Here is a 25271-nt window from a genome sequence, read left to right as displayed (position 1 = left end):
AGAAAGAGATAGAAATACATAAATGATTCTCTTTCTCTTTTCATTCGCGAGACGCTCTCACTTGTAGGCATGCCTACTCTATGGTAATATCTCTATGGTCTTAGGTCAGATAGATCCAGTGATGTTGAAGTTTAATTTACTGAAATTCAAAGTGAATTACAAAAGATTACGGTAAATTACGAAATGTTCTATAGAGTTTTTAACTTCGTATGTTACAGGTCCTAATATATATTAACAAAATATGTAAAACATTAATACCGAAAGATAGGCACGGTAATGTAGCGAATGATAGGAAAAACTGGGTGGTTTTACAAAAAATAATTAAGTTCCTGTGGAAATTTTAAGTTGCCTCCTACGACTGCTGCCACAGAACGGTCAATTTCGCAATCATGAAATATCCACTCAAAAAAATAGAAACCGATTAACAACTGATCACTAAATTTAAATTATTTGAATGAAAAGAATTTGCTTCACGAATAGTCAGACCTTGATCCTACACGACATGTTGATACAGTACTGATACCTTCGGTGATGATTCTTCATATGATTCCTCAACTGCAGAAGACTCAGACGGTGAAATAGTCGGAAATGAAATTATTTAGATAACGATTACGAAGTTCAATTGAAGAAATAATAATACAAAAGTGGTTGGGGGTATGACAGAAAAAGAATTAATAATTATTAAAAAACATAATGTACAAATAATTTATTTTGTTACTTACCAACCCACCTACGTTACTTGCTCCGTTCAGTTTCATTTTTTTTGTATTTATGTTGTATATAGAATATTCAGTCTTTGTTAATTATTTAATGTTATTGATATTTGTTGTTAACGTCTTATTTTGCAGAGAAAGAGTTTGCAAAATATTTTCAAATATTCCTCGCAACTTCAGCCTTAGCTTGGACTTGAAACTTATGAAAATGAATGTTCAGAACAATGTCAAAACTATGTAAGTTGACTCAGTGATTTCGTCGAATGAACACGTGTGTTACTTAAGTGAAGTGCAGTGAGATAGTCAAGTAAGACAGTGATAATACTTTCTTCCCTTTCAGGTAGCTGTGCCCAGGCACATGAAATAAAATACCTTCGCATGAAAGAATTGTGCGACAGTCCTGCGCCTGGCGAGTCTCAGTATTACAGGGCCCATGCACACAGCCTCAGCTAGGGCCTTTGAAGTTCCCCTTAACCTGAACATCCACAAAAAACTGCATGTAAAAATCAATCATTTCGATGGGCAGCAACCAAATGACGCCTACGACCGTTAACAATAACGGTTTTGAGGCACACATCACTGAGCGGGAGTAGTGGATCGGTGACTCTAAATTCGCTATACTGAATAATAGAAACATCTGGTACACAGACGGCTCCAGGAGGAATAGCTTGGCCGGAGTAAGCTTCTGCGGAGGACACCCCAAACTAAGCGAAACTTTTTCGCTTGAGGAATACGCTACCGTCTTCCAAACTGACGTATTCGCTGTGATGGAATGCGGACGCGTGGTACTCAATCGACTCCACAGGAACACAGTAATTTCAATCTGCTCTGACAACAGAGCTGCCATATTAGCTATAGCAGCTGAAAAGGTGTGCTCTAGGCTACTTGTGGAGTGCAAGAAAGTCCTATAAAATCTGGCTGCAGGATCCAGCTGGGTGTTCGATCACTCGGGCAACAAAGGCAACAATGAGACGGACTCACTCACCAGATTGGAATCAGCGAACTCACCAATTGGCCCAGAACCCATCTTTGATGCAACTAAAAGTGTTCCTATCGCGTCTCTCACACCAAACAACTGCTCCAATTAAACGCCATCCCCACACAATGGGCATCACGGACGATCCGGAATACCGTTGGTGCATGGAGGAGGATAAAACCACAGACCACGTCATCTGTGAGTGCCCTATACGAACGCGATTCAAACACTTAAGAAAACCTCACATCAAAAGGTTCAATCCGGAGCGCCATATCGGTTTCTCAAAGGACATCGGTCTTTGGTAACGACTAGTGTTCCTTTGACCGCCCACTATGTAACTATGGAATATGAACGCATTGTTTGATTGTGCATAGATTATCCGTTTTTCGAAATAGCCGTACTTCTGAGTACGGCTGTATATTCTATTTTTAGGTTTTTAGTTATTTTAGGTAAATATAGGAAAACCAAAAAAGGAGTTACAGGCAAACTCTAGAAATAGAGAGATGATAGAGGCGTGTCGATCAAAAGGATCAGAAAATATTTAGAGGCAACAATAAAGAAAACAAGATTCAGAAAGAGGAGAATAGGAGAATAAAGACAGCAATAAAAGAGGATTTCAACAAAATGATGATGCCCGTAGAAGAATATAAAGAGATTGAGTGGTATACGTACCTACTCAACGAAGAGAAAAGAAGGAAGCTGGTCGTAAAAGGCCTGGTAGTAAACACCTCCGCCGAAACGTCGAAATAGAGCTTAGGCAGAATGGACTAAAATCATAAAAAGTATGGCAACTGACGAGCCATACAAAAGAACGCTGACAACAGGCGAAAATGACTACCAATAATCATGGTAGTAATAGAGCTGGCAGGTGCCAAGGCTTCCACCACGAACAAAACACGTGCAACATGGACATTCACTGCGTAAGATGCGCTGTAGCGCATAGTGTAGCGAACAGCACCCTCAACAGAGCAGAAAAGCCAAAATAAAAAGCACTGCGGAGGAGAGCACCCGGCTAACTACAGGGGGTGCCCGAAAAAGCCGAAGGAGATAGAAAGAAATAAACCAACGCAAACAGGAAGCTGCTACGCACTGGATGCTAAGAATGCGCCAACTCCAGCAGAACGTCTGAGCTATTGAGTGTGCTGCAGAATAAGCAGCAACACTGATGGTCCAGCAGGTAAAGTAAAACAAAGGACAACAGGATCATTAGGTTAAGTTATGTTAATAAAAAATGTTTAAAAAAATACTAAACACACCAAAAAACCTAAAAAAACAGAACAGATCCCAATACAACCCACAAGAGTACAATGTTCTTCTTCGCATCTCTCCGCTGATTGATCCGGAGGTAGATGCTTAGAGGAACGGGATTTCACACGCGCGGGCATGTGTTAGACTTTTAGATGTCGCTATCCTTCAACAGTGTTCAATTTTGGTTCAGAGTGACCGATCTATTCATATGTTATATCATTGACAAATGACAAAAGATGAGCGGTACCCTACTGTCAAATGGTGTATGGAAACATGTTATATTTAGTAATTTGAAAAATTAAAATAATATCAAAGATAATATAACCGAATTTATATAAAATGTCTCATCATTATGTGGTTACGGCTCACAAACCAACTGCAGTTACAGCATGTGTAACTGGTATATAAATGTTTGTAAAGTATTGACATCAAGTTTTACTAATTTATTTTCAGGTAATTTCACATCATCTTCCGATTTGAATCTAATTGTTGCTAAAAATACTAGATTAGAAATTTATTTAGTAACACCCGAAGGTCTAAGACCAATAAAAGAAATCGGATTATATGGAAAAGTAGCTGTTATGAAATTATTTAGACCACAGGTAAATGCCATAGTTTGTATATGGGTAACATGTGTGTTTTTGGAATTGCTTTCATCTCAAGTCGGTTGTGATGCTTTCAGTTTTTTTAGCTAACTGAAAAAAATAAAATATAACCTTGTTGGAATCTAACTTACGTCTATGATGATTTGGAATTTTTTTATATACTTATGGCAATAGATTCTTGTATTGGTTTTAATTGGTACTAGAAAAAATACTAAGAATGTCAAAAAATAAAAAGATGCTAATTGATATAAAACATGATATATTTAATTATCTAATTTATATTCAATAATTTCATTCAGCTGAGTGTTGCTACTTAAATTTTGAGATTGACAAATAGAAACAAATGTTTAAAATTGGATATGGCTATTGTTTTTCAAAATATTCTCCATTAAGATCTTTAAACTTTCCCATGTGTTTGAACCAATCGTTGAAGCATTTTCTCCATTCCGATTGAAGTATCTTCAAAACATGTTATTTGAACGCATCAACCTCTTCTATAGTTATAGAAAAACGTTGACCTTGCAATTTACTTTTGATATGTGGGAATAAGAAGAAATCATTGGGTGCCAAATAAGGACTGTACAGTGAATGACCCATCAATTTGGTGTTTTGACTATTCAAAAACGTTTTTGTTTCAACTGATATGTAAGAGCTTTCATTGTCATAGTGGAGAATGATTCTTCTTCTGTGATTAGTTTCCCTGATTTTTTTAAAACACTTCTGGCAAACAAATGCTGATGTATCATTCAAAATTGACCATCCTAGGCTGTTCTAATGGAATGGTGGTGACATGTCCAGTTATTCGGAAAAAACAGGCGACCATTTGCTTATAAGTGCTTCATGCATGAACAACTTTTGTTGCATTTGTCTCATCCTGAAAGACCCATACAGTTTATTGCGACCTCAATTGATTCAGAAAACAAAGCAAAACATGGTGGCTTGAGATGGTGCTTCATCATCAAAAGTTGAAGCGAGTTCATCTGCACACTGTTGTTGGTTTAATCTAAGTCAAAAGCCATAGAAAATCATCACACGAACATGTTCCTGATTTAATTCCATTTTTTACTAAGATGGATGTCTCAAGTATCTGTAAACAACTCAAATAGAACTTCTATGACAGACAACACCTTCTAAGTTGTTCAACTTTTAAAATGTCAAACTTTATAATGGCAAAGTCAGATTTGACATATTCACAGTGTTGTCATATCTCAAAATTTAAGGGGCAACCCTCGTATCAGTATTCTTTATATTTACCTTTATGACTTGAGAAATACCTTGCTTAATTACTTTAAACTGTTGTTTTTTTAATTCAATTTTTTTTCTAATCAAACTCCTTTGATTGTAATATTTTCTAATCAATGGAAAGTACCAACATTTATGAAAGAAGAAATTTGATAATTTTTTTAATCTCCATTGATTAAAACTATATGTGAAGGAAAGTGTAAAAAAATTTACCTATATTCTAGCTATCTGTTTAAAATTTATTAATGTTGATAATTACTAGCGTAGTGAAAAACATTTTTTATTATTACTTTTTAGAATGAATGGAAAGACCTACTTTTTATAGTGACCTTAAGGTACAACGCCATGATATTGGAGTGTATTAGTGATGGTGAGAATATTGATATTATCACTAAAGCACATGGTAATGTAGCTGATAGAATAGGAAAACCTTCTGAAACTGGAATATTGGCTGTAATAGATCCAAAAGCTAGAGTTATTGGTCTCAGACTTTATGAGGGGCTTTTTAAAATCATACAGTTGGATAATAATTCAGAATTAAAAGCAACTAATTTTAGGTGTGTAAACATTTTTGATCACATTTCAAATAATTATTAATAATCTTATTTATTGAACATGAAATCACTATTTTTTAGGATGGAAGAGTTACAAGTCCATGATGTTGAATTCTTACATGGATGTGCAAATCCTACATTAATATTAATCCATCAAGATGGAAATGGTCGTCATGTGAAAACACATGAGATTTCTTTAAGAGAAAAGGAATTTGTGAAAATACCATGGAGGCAAGATAATGTAGAAACTGAAGCTTCAATTATTATCCCAGTACCATCTCCTCTTGCAGGAGCAATTATTATTGGCCAGGAAAGCATTTTGTACCATGACGGTATCACACCAGTAGTGGTAGCACCACCAGTTATTAAAGTAAGTTTTATTAAAAATAATAATTATGTAACTGTTACCTTTTCATAATAAAAAACAAATATTTTCTAAAAACAGACAATTAAGGTTATGTCTTAACTAATCGTGTGATGAAAAACTCGTAAATCAGAACTGATTTGTGGCAGAGCGCGTTTTCATGATGAAGAAGTGCCTTTTTGAATAGAACAAGCTTATCTCCATACTGATTGTTCATTGTCCTTAACTAATTTCTAAATACTAAATGAACACCAAAAACATATTTCAACTGATAAGCCTAGTTGATGTAGATTGTATCATAAATAATTGCTGCTATAAAAATTCATTCACCTTATTTTTTTGATCACATCCCATAGTCAGTCTTTCATGTTTTTTATTGAACACATATAAAGTTGTATGAGTGAACTACTTATTAATATTGGAGAAGTACAATGGACATTTTATTTTAACAGTGCCATTTTACCCATAATGCTGAAAGTTTTTCAATTGATTAAGACCACATTTTACTTTAGAAATATTTTAATTTTGTTAATAACAATACCTGTTTCACTTTAAGAATTATATTAATTTTGTTATTACCAATACTTGTTTGTATATATATGCTTTAATAGATGTTACTTGTATTTTTCAGCAAAGTACGATAATATGTTATGCTAAAGTGGATCCTGGAGGCCTGCGGTACCTCCTTGGAGATATGGCTGGCCATTTATTCATGTTGTTCATTGAAACAGAAACTAGAACTGATGGTATCGAGATCGTCAAAGACCTAAAAGTTGAACTTTTAGGTGAGATTGCAACTCCTGAATGTATAACATATCTTGATAATGGTGTACTTTTCATTGGATCTAGAATGGGTGACTCTCAGTTAGTGAAATTGAATACAAAAGCTGATGAAAATGGTTCTTATGTCACTATCATGGAGTCTTTCACAAATTTAGCACCAATTTTAGATATGTGTGTTGTCGATTTAGAGAGACAAGGCCAAGGGCAGCTTGTCACTTGCTCAGGGGCTTTTAAAGAAGGATCTTTACGAATTATTAGAAATGGTATTGGCATACAAGAACATGCATCTATAGATTTACCAGGTATTAAAGGGATGTGGGCACTACAAGTTGCAGGTAAGATATTTATGAATTAATCTTTTTTATTCCAGATTATTAAAATGAAAAAAGAAGTTATAATTTTGAATACATTCAATTTATGAAATAACCAAATCATATTTTGATACATAAAAAGTTGAACTATACTACAACAAAACTATCTGAAATTGTTGGTAACTAAGTTGTTAAACTATTCTTACACCTAAACCTACTTTTATATGTTCAAATGGACCTCACAATATATTTTTAGAGGTACAGTTTTACCTAATTTAGTACCTTAATTAATTTTATCACAAAATAACCATTGGATGTATTCTGTGAAACTACCCGTTTCAGAAATTCACACTTTCCCAAGTGTGTAAAAATTGAACTTCACAGCCACAGTTATTGAGCCAAATTAAATTGAACATTAATACTCCTTGAACAGTTTGTATATTTATGCAAATTATCATCTATTGTTGCAGGTAGTAAACAAGATAATACTCTGGTTCTTTCTTTTGTTGGTCAAACTAGGGTCTTGAGTTTAAATGGGGAAGAAGTGGAAGAAACTGATATTGCTGGGTTCGCATCAGATCAACAAACATTCTTTTGTGGGAATGTCATTCACGAACAGATCATTCAAGTAACTCCAACGTCGGCAAGACTTGTTTCAGCACAAACTAAAAATTTATTAGCTGAATGGAAACCACCCACTGAAAAAAACATAAGTGTTGTTGCTTGTAATACGTCCCAAGTTATTGTCTCGACTGGATCTGCTTTATACTATTTGGAAATACATCCAAATGAATTAATATTGAAAGGGTTTGTATTTTAATGTACCTTATAAAAATCAGTTTAAATCAAGGTGTTTCAGATATATAAATCGGAAATAGAATTCAAAATAATTGAGGCAACAATTGCAAATTTAAAAATAATTTTTTTATCATAATTATGAATAACTATTCTTAAGTCCTAGGATAAATTTTGAAATGTTAAAGTTTATTGATGTGTGTTTTAAATTTTTTCATGAAAAATACCAAAATAGTTTGAAACATAAGAAATAAACCAATTTAGTTTCCAAGTTCCAAGATCACCGCTATTAATTTTTTGCAAAATTAGTTAATTTGTTTAGTAACACCAAAATCGAATTTTAACTCGAGTGTGCAATACACTTAAAAGAATCTAATTTAAGACCTAGGATTTCTGTCCAAATTCATATATAGACCATAGATCACCAAAAAAGAAAACTATTTTTGTCATAGAACAAGAAACTTCATTTCAATGCAACTCCTCAAACACCACATTATCCATTGATATTTGGGGTGTTATTTATGAAATATATGGTAGTTTAGGATATTACTGATCAATATCCATAATCACTTAGTTTTTATAAGTGTTAGATGCAGAAGTTATCAATGTAAAGTGGATACTGTTAAATATAAAATCGATTTTGTAACTATATCAAATTGACCTAAGGTATGGGTAACTTATATAGATAACTATCTAAGCAGATATGTTAAAACATAGGAAACATGGAAATGCACAATATTGAAGATTGACAACTAGTTTGTGCAGGTGTGTATATAATGTATAATTTTTAAGGATAAAATTTAGCATCAGCATCTTCCAGTCCTACTTGAAATTTCAGTTGATTTTAAGATTTGAAGAAATCGGAGTTTACTTTCAATTTTCTCTACTCATCAGTGTTAAGCATCAAACTAAATGCATATATGAACTACACAAAGAATTGATGATTTGAAGTAATCAATGCTTTTTACAATTATTATAACAATTGTTAAAATAAGAGTTAGATGTGGATGAATTAATAACATTTTTCATCCTGCTGTAATTAGCTCTCTATATCATTAAAACCAGTTAAACTGAACTACTTAAGAAATTTTATCAATCACAATGACAAGTAGATGTTCAAAGCAAAATTTATTTGTTTTACAGAAATACAACATTAGATGTAGAAGTAGCATGTCTCGACATTAGTATTCTAGGAGAAGGTACAACTTCAGATTTAGTTGCTGTAGGATTATGGACAGATATATCTGCAAGAATTTTAAGATTACCCGATTTATCTGAATCTACTAAGGAACTATTAGGGGGAGGTAAGTGATACATCACTATATATAATTTAAAATATGAACTATATATTATTTGTCTCAGACCACACTGTGATTAAAGTTTATGTAATGTTTACAAGACATTTTAATGGAGAAACGTTTCAAAGGTAATCATATAAAAATGATAACTTAATAAATAATAAATAAATTTAGAAAGCAAAATGACAAAGAAAAAATATTCACAACAAAAACCAAAATACAAGCAGGTATCTATAACACTTCAGAAACAATATTAATTATGAATAAAAAGTAATATACAGAGCAATGGCAAAGAAAGATACCCAGATGTATAAACTAAGGAGAAAAGTGGGTGAACTCTGAACAGACGAAGATATCAGGAGATATTGTAACTTTATTATAGCTTTCCACTATTAACAGTAGTAAAATCATTGTACAACTTCTCTAGAGTACATAGAAATGTCAAGAAACAATAAGACAATTGAAAAGAGAAACAAGGTATAAGAAAGATAGACGAAGGCCAATGAGGATGTGAGACAACAGCTTTAGAAGAAGCCCTAAATAGATTGAACAACCACACAGAATTGTGAAAATATCCCATAAAGCTTTAGTTCTCCATGGCATGTAGTGGTACTAGGGCGGACTCCACAGTTAAATAAGAACCCCTTTTCTAGTCTTGAAATAATATAATCTTTGGGATTAAATTTAGCTGATTGTGTGAGATGTGAGACCTACTCACTTTTGAGAATATTATTGGCGTTTTTAATATGTTGTAATAGGCGATTATAACAATATTTAATTTAAAAATTTCATTTTTAGATAATAAGATTTTGTAGTGTTCAATTATATTTCTAGTCATAAAGTAAAACTTTTATTCAATTGTGTTGCTTTTTAATACATAATCATGATTGATAAATATAAATTGGATAATTCAAAGTGAAATATAGATTTTATTCTATACCAAAGGTTAGACAACAAACACATTTAAAAATACATCCTAGCTAATCGAATTTTATATAAAATAGAGTATCAGATACAATTTTATTGTTATGTTAAAAAAAGTGATTGTAACACTGAAAAGTATATTTTAAAAACTATAGTTCAAAATAGGCATGTATTTTTTAAAAATTTTTTAGAGATAATACCTCGATCAGTCCTAATGGCAAGTTTTGAAGGTCACAATTATTTGTTATGTGCACTTGGTGACGGTTCCATGTTCTACTTTACACTTCACAAAGATTCAGGACTATTAAGTGAAAAGAAAAAAGTAACATTAGGCACTCAACCGACAGTTTTAAGGACATTCAGATCTTTGAGTACAACAAATGTTTTCGCTTGTTCAGATAGACCGACTGTTATTTATTCATCTAATCATAAATTAGTATTCTCAAATGTAAACATGAAAGAAGTCAATCATATGTGTTCTCTCAATGCCGAAGCTTATCCCGATAGGTAAGTATTATTTATATGGATGTATTGGACTACCTTAAATGGAGGCCATAAAATATTTGGAATTGATATGGTATAATCATGTAATTATGAGAAAGTTATTTTTTAATAATACCTATTAATTGATTTATTCAATGATCATAGACTGCTAGACATAAACATTTATTTATTATCAAGCTTTCGTTTTTTAGCCTGGCTTTAGCAACAGATACCTCGGTGACAATAGGAACAATTGATGAAATCCAAAAATTACATATAAGAACAGTACCATTGCAAGAGTCAGCTAGAAGAATTGCATATCAAGAACAAACTCAGGTAAACTCTACTATTTTTTAAGAATTTTTATCTTAGTCAAGTTGTATAATATGTTAATTTATATTTGTAAAGTTGAGATGTTGTGCAAACAATACTTATTGTTTATGAAAAACTTCAATGAAACTGGCATACCTCAGTATGGCTGTTTGACAGACACTTTCAATATATTCTAACCAAGTTAGTAGGATTGTCTTTATTCGGTTTATTTTTCTTTAACTTGTCTTTTGCCAATATGATGGCACAAAAGATTTTTGAATTATGATCCTAGATCAGATAGATCAACTGATTGTGGACCCAGAGCGAGATTTATATCAGTGCTTTTGAATGTTTTCTGTGGAAATTTCAAATTTAAAACTCAACATATACAAACCTTTTATTTTTATTCCTTCAATTTGTGTGTTAATTTATAATTGCATAGTTTTTCTATCATTAAAAAATTATATTATAATTCAGTTTTGTACTAGATGTTAGGAGTTTAATAATAATTATTGAGCAGTTCGCAGTGATTAAACAACATGCACGGATTATGTGCAAAATTTGTCTACCAATGAAGCATTTTTATGCAGAAAAGTGAAAAAAGAAAATAAATAACCTTATAAGGGAAATTGATCATTTTAAAATTGGAACAAAAACCAAACAAACATCAGCCGATTGAATTTACCCATTTATATAAGATAGTAATGATTGTATGTTATGACAAAAACCCATTATTTCGTTAAGTTTCTGAATGACAATAACCCAATCATACTTTTCATATACTAACATAGTTATCAAAGTTAATATGCAGCTTTGAAATGTTCTGGAACTGTTTTATATAATAAAAGTTTCGACATTGAAATGAAACATTTTCAATTTATGCAAATTTGTGTTTGTTTTTTATTTGAATAAATAAGAATCTTTTTGAATTTTGATATGCAAAAAATAGTGAATATTAGTTAGAAATTCACTACTTCTTTGGTTGCGAGAAGAAAAATGGTCCTACATTCAAAGTACAATAAGTGAATCATGTATAATCGTTGAATTTTGTATTTTACACCAAATTGTTTTAGTAACATAATTGTTAGTTGGAAAATGTGTTCAATATGCATATCCGATCCATAGTTTATGGGGTCTACAATTATTCGTCAGAGAGCCATATTTGTGCAAACTAAGAAAAATATATTTTTAATTAGTATTTTTCTATTAAAAAAACCCTCATTTTCCCTCATTTGACATAAATAATCAACATACTTTACAATGTATATAAAAACATTTTTTATGTTTATAATATTTTAATGATAAAAATAATTAATGAACATTAGATTTTTCTATTAACATTTGTTTTTGTAAATTTGTTCAATTGTATTTCAGACATTTGGCGTGGTGACAGCTCGTATCGATATTCAAGATTCAACGGGATTAAATCCAGCACGACAGAGTGCATCTACAATGGCACAATCTGTTACAATTTCAAGTAGTGTAGGATCATTAGGAATTAGCAAGTCTAGTAGTAGCAGTTTATTATCAAGTCAAGTTCCTGATTATGGTCAAGAAGTAGAAGTACACAATTTACTTATAATCGATCAAAACACATTTGAAGTATTACATGCACATCAATTAATGCAACAAGAATATGCAATGTCTCTTGTGTCTTGCACTTTGGGAAATGATCCTAATCCATATTTTATTGTTGGTAAGTATTACAATGCTTCTCAGTCATTAAGTTAGGAATCACAAATATTTGCAAATTAAGTACAACTTTCTAAATATGTTAACTTTCCTTGTATGTTTCTTAGGTACAGCTAATGTTAATCCTGAAGAAGCGGAGCCTAAACAGGGGCGCCTTTTGGTATTCCATTGGAGCGAAAACAAATTAACACAAGTTTCAGAAAAAGAAATCAAAGGAGCTTGTTACTCACTGGCTGAATTCAATGGAAAATTATTAGCTAGTATAAATAGTACAGTGAGACTTTTTGAATGGACAGCCGAGAAAGAATTGCGGCTGGAATGTTCACAATTCAATAATATTATATCGTTATATTTGAAAACAAAAGGAGATTTTATATTAATTGGAGATTTAATGAGGAGTATGACTCTATTGCAATACAAAACAATGGAAGGTAATTTATTGTTATAAAAAAATAAGATCATTAGCTTTCCTTTAACTTCAACTTGGCTTTGTATATAAGATACTGAGAATTTTTAAGTGCTCTATGAATGTTTAAGAATTTTTATAAATGATTTACAAAAATTTTCTAGTGCTTCAGAATAGCTGCAACAGTGTACAATAAAAGAAAAGGGATTCTGGGGGGCGCGATTTTAAATTTCTTTACATAGAAAATTCATTCACTATAAGACTATTAAATTGAAGTATTAATATCATGTATTTTTTGACAGAATTGATTTTTCTATCCATTAATGGATGTTTGTGATTACATGTGACCATTTTATCTTATCTCTGGTGGTATGAATTAATTCTCCTGTGGTTCTTATCCCTGTCCACTTTTTAATATTGTAGAGCCACATCATCTTTCTACCCAATCCCCTTCTTCCCTCTATCAGCAATTCACATTCTTTTCTTATTTTCCTTAGAAGTTTTTCGTTGGTTTTTCTTGCCATCCATGGAACTTTCAAAATTCTTTGGTAGATCCACATCTCAAATGCCTCCAATCTGTTCATGGTGTTAACTTTCAGTATCCAACCTTCTATACCGTATAATAGCACAGACCAGAAATTATTAGAATAAATTTGAGACGTTGTGATCTTATGAAAAAAAATATAAGAATAGGCCTAGAGTTGTGTGCTTTCAATGTACACATATTAAAATTACATTCTTTAACTGAAAGTGTGGACACCCTATAAAAATATTATGGAAAGTATGCCGTTTTCAGAAGTCGTAAAATAATTTATTTATATTACAGGTAGTTTTGAGGAAATTGCAAGAGATTATAATCCTAATTGGATGACAGCTGTCGAAATTCTAGACGATGATACTTTTCTGGGTGCCGAAAACAATTTCAATATGTTTGTTTGTCAGAAAGACAGTGCCGCCACAACAGACGAAGAGCGCTCACAAATGCAAGAAGTGGGTCAGTTTCATGTTGGGGATATGATAAATGTGTTTAGGCATGGCTCTCTTGTTATGCAAAATATTGGAGAAACGTCAACACCTACAAGAGGATGTGTCTTGTTCGGTACTGTTGGAGGAGCAATTGGTAACTATTTTTCAATTTCAATATATTCACTTAATAGATCCTTTCATTTCTTATAATTTATAAATCAATACAGATAGTGTTGCTATTTATATGTTTGACATTAGAAAAACTGTCACATATTTTTAAATGTAAACTTAAACCTCCACATTTTAACAATTAAGATATCATATATATATATATATATATATATATATATATATATATATATATATATATATATATATATATATATATATATATATATATATATATATATATATATATTGATTGACTAGCATCAACTAGATACTCAATGATCATATGGATGTAGAGTTGGATCTTCCATAACCTGACCAAAGGCTGTGTATAAATATCTTTATAGTAGTATGGGTCTATACATATGACTTGGAAAAAAAAACAGCAATGAAGATTGTGGGTGTTTCAAGTCGAGCCAATTGGTTCGAGTAGGTAGCACATAGAAGCAATTATTGTCAAACTGTAGAGTGGTAACTAATGTCGAATAGTAATCTCCAGTTATTGTTCTATTCTTATCCAAAAAATCAATAATGATTATTCCATGGCAATCCCAAAAAACTGAAGTAAGAACTTTTCCAACAGATTTTTGGACACGAAACTTCTTAGGTCTTGGAGAAACAGAGTGTCGCAATTCCATCTATTTTTGCTTTGTTTCTAGATCGTAGAAATGTACCCAAGTCTCATTCATAGTAACAATTCGGTTTAAGAAGTCTACATCGTTTTCAAATCGAGCACAGGTCGAACGCGATGATTCTACCCTTGCACGCTTTTGATCCAAATTCAAAAATTTGGGGATCCATTTTGCAGCAATTTTTCTCATGCCCAAATTGACGTGAACGGTCTGATGAATTCATGTCATGAACTGCATCGATATTTTCGGGGACTGACACAGAAACTGGCCTTTCATTGACATTGGTCACCCAGGGTATTAAGTATATCTTCGTAAATCTGCTTACCTTTTAACCCTTTTAAATACAGGTACTTGATAATGGCTTGATACTCCAATTTTTCGATTTTCACAATTTTGGTGGACATATTTTTCTTTTAATTTATTGCTTAACTCTGGTTTACTTTTTTTGACCTCAAACTTTACTCTGACACTTCTAATAAGTTATTGTTCGTTGCTGGTAACGCAATATTTTGTTTATGCATGCAGGTCTAGGCTAACGAGATATCGATATATATATATATATATATATATATATATATATATATATATATATATATATATATATATATATATATATATATATATATATATATTGATTGACTAGCATCAACTAGATACTCAATGATCATATGGATGTAGAGTTGGATCTTCCATAACCTGACCAAAGGCTGTGTATAAATATCTTTATAGTAGTATGGGTCTATACATATGACTTGGAAAAAAAAACAGCAATGAAGATTGTGGGTGTTTCAAGTCGAGCCAATTGGATCAAAATTGGTTCGAGTAGGTAGCACATAGAAGCAATTATTGTCAAACTGTAGAGTGGTAACTAATGTCGAATAGTAATCTCCAGTTATTGTTCTATTCTTATCCAAAAAATCAATAATGATTATTCCATGGCAATCCCAAAAAACTGAAGTAAGAACTTTTCCAACAGATTTTTGGACACGAAACTTCTTAGGTCTTGGAGAAACAGAGTGTCGCAATTCCATCTATTTTTGCTTTGTTTCTAGATCGTAGAAATGTACCCAAGTCTCATTCATAGTAACAATTCGGTTTAAGAAGTCTACATCGTTTTCAAATCGAGCACAGGTCGAACGCGATGATTCTACCCTTGCACGCTTTTGATCCAAATTCAAAAATTTGGGGATCCATTTTGCAGCAATTTTTCTCATGCCCAAATTGACGTGAACGGTCTGATGAATTCATGTCATGAACTGCATCGATATTTTCGGGGACTGACACAGAAACTGGCCTTTCATTGACATTGGTCACCCAGGGTATTAAGTATATCTTCGTAAATCTGCTTACCTTTTAACCCTTTTAAATACAGGTACTTGATAATGGCTTGATACTCCAATTTTTCGATTTTCACAATTTTGGTGGACATATTTTTCTTTTAATTTATTGCTTAACTCTGGTTTACTTTTTTTGACCTCAAACTTTACTCTGACACTTCTAATAAGTTATTGTTCGTTGCTGGTAACGCAATATTTTGTTTATGCATGCAGGTCTAGGCTAACGAGATATCGATATATATATATATATATATATATATATATATATATATATATATATATATATATATATATATATATATATATTGATTGACTAGCATCAACTAGATACTCAATGATCATATGGATGTAGAGTTGGATCTTCCATAACCTGACCAAAGGCTGTGTATAAATATCTTTATAGTAGTATGGGTCTATACATATGACTTGGAAAAAAAAACAGCAATGAAGATTGTGGGTGTTTCAAGTCGAGCCAATTGGATCAAAATTGGTTCGAGTAGGTAGCACATAGAAGCAATTATTGTCAAACTGTAGAGTGGTAACTAATGTCGAATAGTAATCTCCAGTTATTGTTCTATTCTTATCCAAAAAATCAATAATGATTATTCCATGGCAATCCCAAAAAACTGAAGTAAGAACTTTTCCAACAGATTTTTGGACACGAAACTTCTTAGGTCTTGGAGAAACAGAGTGTCGCAATTCCATCTATTTTTGCTTTGTTTCTAGATCGTAGAAATGTACCCAAGTCTCATTCATAGTAACAATTCGGTTTAAGAAGTCTACATCGTTTTCAAATCGAGCACAGGTCGAACGCGATGATTCTACCCTTGCACGCTTTTGATCCAAATTCAAAAATTTGGGGATCCATTTTGCAGCAATTTTTCTCATGCCCAAATTGACGTGAACGGTCTGATGAATTCATGTCATGAACTGCATCGATATTTTCGGGGACTGACACAGAAACTGGCCTTTCATTGACATTGGTCACCCAGGGTATTAAGTATATCTTCGTAAATCTGCTTACCTTTTAACCCTTTTAAATACAGGTACTTGATAATGGCTTGATACTCCAATTTTTCGATTTTCACAATTTTGGTGGACATATTTTTCTTTTAATTTATTGCTTAACTCTGGTTTACTTTTTTTGACCTCAAACTTTACTCTGACACTTCTAATAAGTTATTGTTCGTTGCTGGTAACGCAATATTTTGTTTATGCATGCAGGTCTAGGCTAACGAGATATCGATATATATATATATATATATATATATATATATATATATATATATATATATATATATATATATATATATATATATATATATATATATATATATATATATATATATATATATATATATATATATATATATATATTAAATCGTGTTCTATTGTATATCTAATTCTTTTATGTGTAGAGTGCGTTTAGCAAGCAATAATAATATAATCTATTCTAAAAAGTTTGTGGTGGTAACCATTGTAGTATATGAGGAAATATTTTCATCTTCTTTTGGCCACTATAGTGAAAAAATTTTTTGATCCCTTTTTGACGAATAATTTTATATCCTTATCTGGCCGCCATGAACATAATTTTCTTCACTCCACATCTAGTATATTTATGTCACTTGATAGTATGACATTACCTAGTATCAATTTAAAAGAAATACATCTTACTTACTTCCTTGAATTTTTGGAAGGTATTAAGTAGGTATTTTTCCATCTCCTACAATGTATATCAAATTTAAATGTGTCAACATACCAACTAAACCGTTTGAATATTGTAGCTGTTTAAAATTCCTACTGTTTGCCTCTTGGGATAGTGAGAGTAGTAGTAGTAACTGTTTTTTAGGACTGTTAGAATGTGAGGATTACGGTATAGCATTTTGTTTGGTCAATTATTTTTTGTGTAAAAAATTCCAACATTTTCTTGTTTTAGGTTTAGTAACACAAATTCCTCAAGATTTCTACGAATTTTTGCAAGAATTGCAAAACAAATTAGCGTCTACGATAAAATCTGTTGGCAAAATTGAACATTCTTTCTGGAGAGCATTTCATACAGATATTAAAACTGAAAACAGTGAAGGTTTTATAGATGGGGATTTAGTGGAAAGCTTTTTAGATTTATCACAAGATAAGATGAAAGAAGTGGCAGATGCAGTAGGAGTAAGTAATTTACCATTGAAATGAATAACAATAATTTAAAAATTTTTATTTTAGATGACTGTAGAAAATGCAGTGAAAATGGTAGAAGATTTAACTAGGATACACTAGATAGATATTTTTCTGTTTTAAAGTGTATTTCTTTGGTGTACATTAATAACACAGTATGTTTTTATATAGTTCCTTGAATAATGTTTGAAATAAAAAATTTATAATAAAATTATTTTTATTTTAAATTAAATTAATAATTCAACTTATTCCATGATCTGTGTACGATTTATATATTCATAAGCCGTTTTTATTAAAAATTCGAAATTTGGATTTTCCTTCAACTGTCCAAGTTCTGGACTATCTAGTAGCATATTAATTGGTGGCAAAAGTGTTTGCGGGTTAACACCTGAAATAAAAAAGAATATTATTGTTGCTATTACAAAAACAAATTTTTAACTACTGTTATAATAAATATATTTAGCTTAAATCCCTATATGGATTGTATTATATTACACTTATTATTCCTCAAATCCAATTTAGACTTGTCTGACTTTGCATCACTAAAAAGTTTGCCAATTATAAGTTCTATTCTTTGACAAATTCAAACTAAAGAGAAGTTGGAGTTTATTTTTTCTGACACGAGTTTTGAAACGAAATTCACTTCAGACAATAATAATATGTTAGTTTAGTAATAGTAAACAGTTTGTTGAGTATAAACGTAGTAGTCTTGTAATTAATTCTGTTTACTCTCATTAAAGTAAAATGACAGCAAATCTTCAAAAAAATTGAAATTCATCAAATTTGTAGCCCCTCAATAAAAATAATATAAAACCAAGCATTGGAAGACATTTTCTCAATATAAACTAAAACTACATTACCTAAATCTAGCAAAAGATCCACTATTTTATAGAATAAAGTTGTGCTTAAAACTTCCATGGGACAATCCAAATTCTTGAAATTCCAAGAATCTCTGAGAATAGCTCTTCTCCAAATACTTAAATGTAATTCATCTATTAATTCCTCATCTTGTATGAAGTTCAGAATATCTAAGGCTTTTTTGAATTCTAACTCGCTTGCGTCAACGTATTCTTTACAGGTATAAAGATTAATAAGTTCTTTTGGAGATATTACACAAGGTTTAAGTGTATCATAGCCAAACTGCTGAAGAACATAATCGGGCAATTCTTCTTGACAGTTAATTAGTCCTAACCTGTTGTTTATATTTTCGATGTAAGCTTCTAAATCCCCTGTTATTGGTCCAGCCAATTTTGACAACTTGCACAGGCTCAACATAGTTTTTTGTCTTGTTAATGAATCTTTTTCATTGGTAGCCAAAGTATCTAAATGAAAACAAAAATATTTTACTTAATAGATATATTTCTAAAGAATGTGTAAGTAGATAAAACAAGCAGATATCGCCCAAATTCAATATAAAATGCTCCGGGGGTGTTAAAGTTGGGAGAGGCTTAAAGAAACACAAGGACACGTAAGGACAGTGGAAAAACATGAAATAGACGCTTGAAATTAATGTGATAAGATGGTGTCCATTGGTGAGACTAAATGTCAACTCGAACAAGGACTACTAACTAGGACAAACCTAGTCCATCAATCTGACCGAGCAAGTCATTGAGAAGAAACAGATAGGAAATATCTGGGACTCTTCCTAGATAGTAAACTACTCTGCTGAGAGCCAAAAGTATTTTTGAAGCAGAAATATATACAATTGAAAAAAGCATACAGTTCAACTTCGAAAGAAATTATCGCAAGTACGAGATCATCACAAGTTGAATGAGCTAGGCCAGCTAGTCATTCTCCAATGGGTTCTAGGACCTACTGGAGTTGATGGAAATGAAATAGCAGACAGACTTGCCAAAGTAGGGGTGAATAAACCCTTCTGTGGAATCGACTACAGAACAATAGAGAAGGAGGTAGATAAGAAAAAAATCAGTTACTGGAACAATCTACATAAGTTGAGGCAGTCAAAGATACCCCTGGGAACCTATAGCCAAAGAAGAGTCTTGTCGGGCACTGCCATTTCGATTGACACCTGAAGATGCTATACTTAGCAGAGAATGCAAAATAAATATTCTTCCATGTAGAGGATGAAACTTTTATTCACCTTCTCTCGAATTATGAGAGACCACGGAACTCCAGAGTATTACACCTGGAAGGGTATGAAATAGAAGATGATATTTGGCAACTACAACCATTCCTCGTTCTGAACATTCCAAAAGGAAGGAATTGTTAACACTGAACATCTTCAGTATCACAGCAAAAAAGGGGAACACAACAGATCCTTTGGGTAGTAATGTATATTACTTCAAAATACACATACATTTCATTGCTACAAGTTTCAGCTTGATAATTTTCGTTTGATACAAAACGATAAATAAGATCGATACAACGCTCTTTTCAAGAAAGGATGCCAGCCAACTTTTTTAGATTTATGGATCTACTATACGTGTGGGAGCCAATGACTGGCTCACAAGGGAAAACAAAAAAAATACAAAATAGAAGCTTTGGAAGATTCCGTGGCCTATAGTATATAATTTAGTATTTACTCACACAACGTATTTGCAGCCATAGGAAATTTTTGATCAAATATTTGTTGCATCCAAGATAATGACGGGTGATCGGATAAAAAGGTAGACAACTTTTGCAAATTCTTCGTTTTTCCAGTTTTTCTATATTTATCTAATAATTTTCCTTGTTTATTTTCTTTAAGGAACCAATTATAGACATATTCTGAAAATCCGTTGTTACTGAATCTATCCATGTATTCATCCAATCTTTCTTGATTGTCTGTGGCATCACAAATTGTTACCAACGTTTCAAAATCTAGATACTTTTCCGCCAGTAGAATCGCTTTCTCGTATTCCTTTTCATTTACTGAAAATAACGATATTATAAAACATATGTACATCTAATTGAAGGATAAAAAGATTCCACCAACCAACTTCCACCAATCTAGATTGAGGTTACCCATATTAACCTAACATTACTAACCTGTAAATTTTACCGTATGGATTAACATTTACCATGCCATAAAATTTGCGAGAAAAATTTGGTTTTCTGTTAGTAAAACTACTCCTTGTAATTGCAACAAAAAAGCTGGGAATTAATGTGAACATGAGAGCTTACAAGGGGAGATAGAGATATGTGTTGCGTTTCCAGAAACGAAAAAAATGATTGTCACCTATAGGAATTAACAAAATGAACAGTAGCTACATTTTTAGGATTTTGTTTCTATAGATGATAATATACCCATATCAGAAGTGATAACATCAATTCTGGGTATTCACCTTTGGACACAGAAGAAGATTGAGAAGAAACTTCAGAAATAATTTTAAAGTGTGACGTTGGAGCTAGAAATTTTCTACCGGAAGTCGACTGTAACTTTTTTATTTTAAATGGAGCACCCTGTATATTAATACATTTTTGAAATCTACGTAAAATTTTAGTTTGTACCTAAAATCTTTTTCGAAAAATGCATACTTCTTAGTAATTTTTTTGTAAAAAATTTGACTTTTGCAGACCCTTATAAATTATTTTTTGATTTTATTTTGACCCGTTGATACAAGCACAAAGAAAAAAAAGATTATGTAAATTTGCTTTTAATACATGGTAAATATGGCAAAGTTGTTACAAGAACATGTGCTTTCTTTGCAGTAAGATATCCAGATAGACCACGATCGAAATCAACAATAATAAGATATGCTACAAAATTTTATGGAAAATTAAAAGCCAAAGGAAAACAGTATGATGTTTTAACATTTATTATCTGGATAACGGTAAGGTTTAGGTATAGGAAAGTATACATGAATTTGCCTTATTTTTTACCCCTGAATGCATTAAAATAGAAAAAACAGGTGGTTCTATTTAAAAAAATAAAGAAACTTGATATTTATGAAGTTAAACTTTGCACACTTTTAATACACTTCCTGTATAAAATGAAAAATTTTTCAACATATATTCAAATACGTCTGACCTTGCTAAAAGTAACCGAACAGAAACCATTTTCATATCCTTAAGGGTATCTTCGTAAAAAATAATTTATAAGGGTCTGCAACAGTCAAATTTTTTTAAAAAAAAATGAATAACTTAAAAAGTATGCATTTATCGAAAAAAAGTTTTTAGACAAAAGTATACTAAAATTTACATAGATTTAAAAAATGTATTAATACACAGGGTGTTCTATTTAAAATAACAAAGTTACAGCCGACTTCCGGTAGAACCGGAAATAGGCCATCTTTGAAAATATTTTAGTTAAAAGATCATATCCGAAAACCCAAACGTAGAAATTTTTATGATTTTACTATTAGGTATTTTGACATATACAGATAGTTTTAATTCGTCGTGGGACACCCCGTATATGAGGACTCACTATAGTTATTCAATGATTCGAAATCACCTTACTAACGATGTCTTGCACTCGTATTGAACATGAAGAAGCGGTTTTTATGAATGACTAAACGAGAACATTAATGAGAAAATAATTCACAATATTGCCAAGTCGCTACACCAACATTTAAAATTATACAATTAGAAGATGCTAACTTGGTTACTATAAGCAGTCTAATTTTCAGTGTTACTGTAGTGGTAGTAGTAAATAGTGTGTAAAATATCAAAGTTTCTAGAAATTCCAGCTAGGTATTAGGACAAATTCCTTATCCGTCATCAAAGCAACCTTAACTTCCAAGAATTTCAGTAAATTCTACTTGAAAGTGATTCAACTACGAGTATGAGGATAAATGACTTATTGCTGATCAAGTAACGTAACATGATAATATTTCGAGTTTTAAAAATATTTTCATTGGAAGTATTTATGGTGTGACTCCAATATAACCTATCAACTATTTTTACAACCATATACCCCAAATATATTGTCAGTTTTTGGAGACATCTATTGCAGTTTTTCGAATGAATGTATCAGGATGTTTTACCAAACATTGCAGTTTTAGGGCGGATTCATATTAAACCTACTTCTTCAGTTTCACTTTCCTCCAAACTGCATAAGTTCTTTTGCTATCACTGTAACCTGTCTTCATAAGATTCGTGACATAAAAAACAAAAAAAGAACCACTGTTCTTGCATAAACAATTTAATTAGTTCAGATTAATTTTAAGCTATCGTAACTTTGGAATTATTAATTGTAGAATTATGTGGTTTTGACTTGTAGATGGCCTGGATAATTTTAAAAAACATTCATTTGTTAATTCCAAGAAGAATAAGATAAAAAATAAGAGAACAGAAATCGCTTATCAAGACATAGAGGGACGTATTGTACTTTGTCAATGTATTATCAAATAAAAAAATGCGTTTATAGGTCTTTCAATGAAATCAATGAAAGAGTGCAAATAACTTTGATCAGTGAACTTAAATTTACTTATTCGACATTTTTTATAAGCCCAACAGAAATAAACTGACAAAGTTTTTGCCAAGCATTTTATATAAACAAGGAAATAACTAAACAACTTAAAGCTAAATTAAACCTAATGAAATACGATTTCATTAGATTTACATGTTATTTTTTAATACTCACATAAGGGTTTAATTAGTTTGTGTCTGTCCGTACAATACTGCCTATAAAGATTATTTTCTCTGTTATCATTGTGTACACTTTCTAAATGACTTTTTTTCCCATCTAATAATAAATCAGTTATTCCAACAAAATGATCCAATAACGAGTTTCTTAATGGACCCTGACTTACTAATTTCAATCCATAACTGTATGTTAAAATATGCTGAAAAATATTATTAGCTTATTCAAAAATGTACAAAATTATTTTTGTTTATAAAAAAATAATGAAACTATAATATTGATTTATAAAATGAAATTTCAGTGTCAACTAACTTTTAATTAGTAGAAAATAAGAAAAAAATTTTAAAGTGGATTGAATGTATACTTAAATATTCTTTGCATTCAGGCTTCTTTAAATATAAATATCGAATGCTGGGCTTTCTGACCTGTCTCAAAATTTCCACACAAGGGCAACTAATCAAATTAATGAAAATATATTTCAATAAATAAAAATCTGACTTGCAATTTTTTCAATGGCATGAGCACTATCAATTTTTAATCTTCTAAGAACGAAATGCGAAAAATAGAACAATATCACCTCAAAATATCAGGATTCAGATACTCAAATGGCATAGTCTTCAGAGACGAAACTACCATAGGGTAATTCTTTTCTGAAAAAAAATCCAGGCGAAAATAAAATCCCTCAAATTTAATGAAAGACCATAATGTACAAATGTCAACTGTTGAAGAAGGCAGAGAATAATTGCACGATGACTCCGTTTTCTAACTATTATGAACGAATGAAAGAAAAAAAGGTTACTGATTGTAGTGAGACCAATTAATGAAAGAACGTCAAATATAAAGATGTTTTTGGAAAATTTGATCATGTATAAGATAGATCACCTATTAGCTCAGTGCGGATCCTAATCTAGAACGAAATTTATAAAAAATCTTTCATTTTCCTCACTTTCATGAGATCATATTTTCATGTTCATGTCTTTTCTGTGTTAATTGCCCTTTTTTCAATTGTATAATATATTTTAGGCGTTCAACGCGAGGTTGTTCTGGAAAGTTTCTCACCCAACAAAAAAACAAGACATTTTTCCACAATCATTTTTATTTTTTGAAACATTGAGGTTAGAAAAACAGGAAAAAGTCACTGGTAGCTAAATCTGGTGAATAGGGTAGATGACCAACCAATTTGGAGTGGAATTCGTGAAGGAATGTCAATGAACCAAGCACTTTTTTGTCTTAGACATTTATAGATCAGATCTTATGATGTATTACATATACACTATAGTTATGATTACATCGGGGGTGGTGGGCTCTAGATTGTAATCACTTCATGTAGTTTTTACTTTTTTGAAAATATTTGTTCAATTGTTCTTTATTTGGGAGTGCCATAGATGATAAAAGACGAAAGCAGTATATTCAAGTGTAAAAACTTGACTCAGACATACTTTCAGTTGATTTCCAGAAATTTGCAGAGTTACGAAAACGTGTATCGACAGCTTCTGTCAAGCTCACTCGAGCTTTGGTTGATTACTACAAATGTCACTTGGGATAGTAGTTTCGCTGAAACATCAATCCATTATTTGGAGATTACGGCATCAATTCTGGAACCAGAGCAAGTATTTTCCATATTTCATATTCATAAAGCATAAGTCATGGTGTAACTGCGATAAAAAGGTAGATACCTCTTCTAATGCACATTGAATAATCAATTAAATTACCTGATCACGACTGGATAATTGTTGAGCGGAACAAATGAATACCATCAGTTTCGACTG

General features: G+C 31.5%; 2 protein-coding genes across 2 annotated transcripts in view; one reads left to right on the top strand and one right to left on the bottom strand.

Moving 5' to 3' along the window:
- Positions 1-3107: 3107 nt before the first annotated feature.
- Positions 3108-18366, top strand: LOC130443424 (DNA damage-binding protein 1). Its single transcript, XM_056778031.1, has 14 exons — positions 3108-3337; positions 3391-3539; positions 5082-5341; positions 5420-5708; positions 6334-6820; positions 7267-7603; positions 8735-8895; positions 10005-10320; positions 10509-10632; positions 11983-12304; positions 12408-12731; positions 13533-13826; positions 17746-17972; positions 18027-18366. Exons 1-14 carry the CDS (start codon positions 3277-3279, stop codon positions 18078-18080), a joined length of 3405 nt encoding a protein of 1134 aa, XP_056634009.1. The 5' UTR covers positions 3108-3276; the 3' UTR covers positions 18081-18366.
- LOC130443423 (nuclear pore complex protein Nup133) overlaps positions 18178-25271 on the bottom strand; it is a 21455-nt gene continuing 14361 nt past the window's right edge. The window contains exons 11-14 of the mRNA XM_056778030.1: positions 23503-23704; positions 20526-20849; positions 18839-19300; positions 18178-18366 (exon numbers count right to left, since the gene is read on the bottom strand). Coding sequence (XP_056634008.1) covers positions 18224-18366; positions 18839-19300; positions 20526-20849; positions 23503-23704 — 1131 coding nt within the window. The 3' untranslated portion in view covers positions 18178-18223. The remainder of the gene's footprint in view (positions 18367-18838; positions 19301-20525; positions 20850-23502; positions 23705-25271) is intronic.

Source organism: Diorhabda sublineata, chromosome 4 (assembly GCF_026230105.1).
Source record: "Diorhabda sublineata isolate icDioSubl1.1 chromosome 4, icDioSubl1.1, whole genome shotgun sequence".
NCBI lineage: Eukaryota > Metazoa > Arthropoda > Insecta > Coleoptera > Chrysomelidae > Diorhabda > Diorhabda sublineata.
The sequence above is the reverse complement of the archived record's forward strand: the minus strand, read 5'-3'. Positions and strand labels throughout refer to the sequence as shown.

Bases quoted from the DNA above. Each gene is read 5' to 3' on its own strand.
- LOC130443424 (XM_056778031.1), top strand. From the start codon at position 3,277: ATGTCTCATCATTATGTGGTTACGGCTCACAAACCAACTGCAGTTACA. The intron at 6,821-7,266 runs GTAAGATATTTA...CTATTGTTGCAG, and splicing joins GTGGGCACTACAAGTTGCAG to GTAGTAAACAAGATAATACT. The intron at 17,973-18,026 runs GTAAGTAATTTA...TTTTTATTTTAG, and splicing joins AAGTGGCAGATGCAGTAGGA to ATGACTGTAGAAAATGCAGT.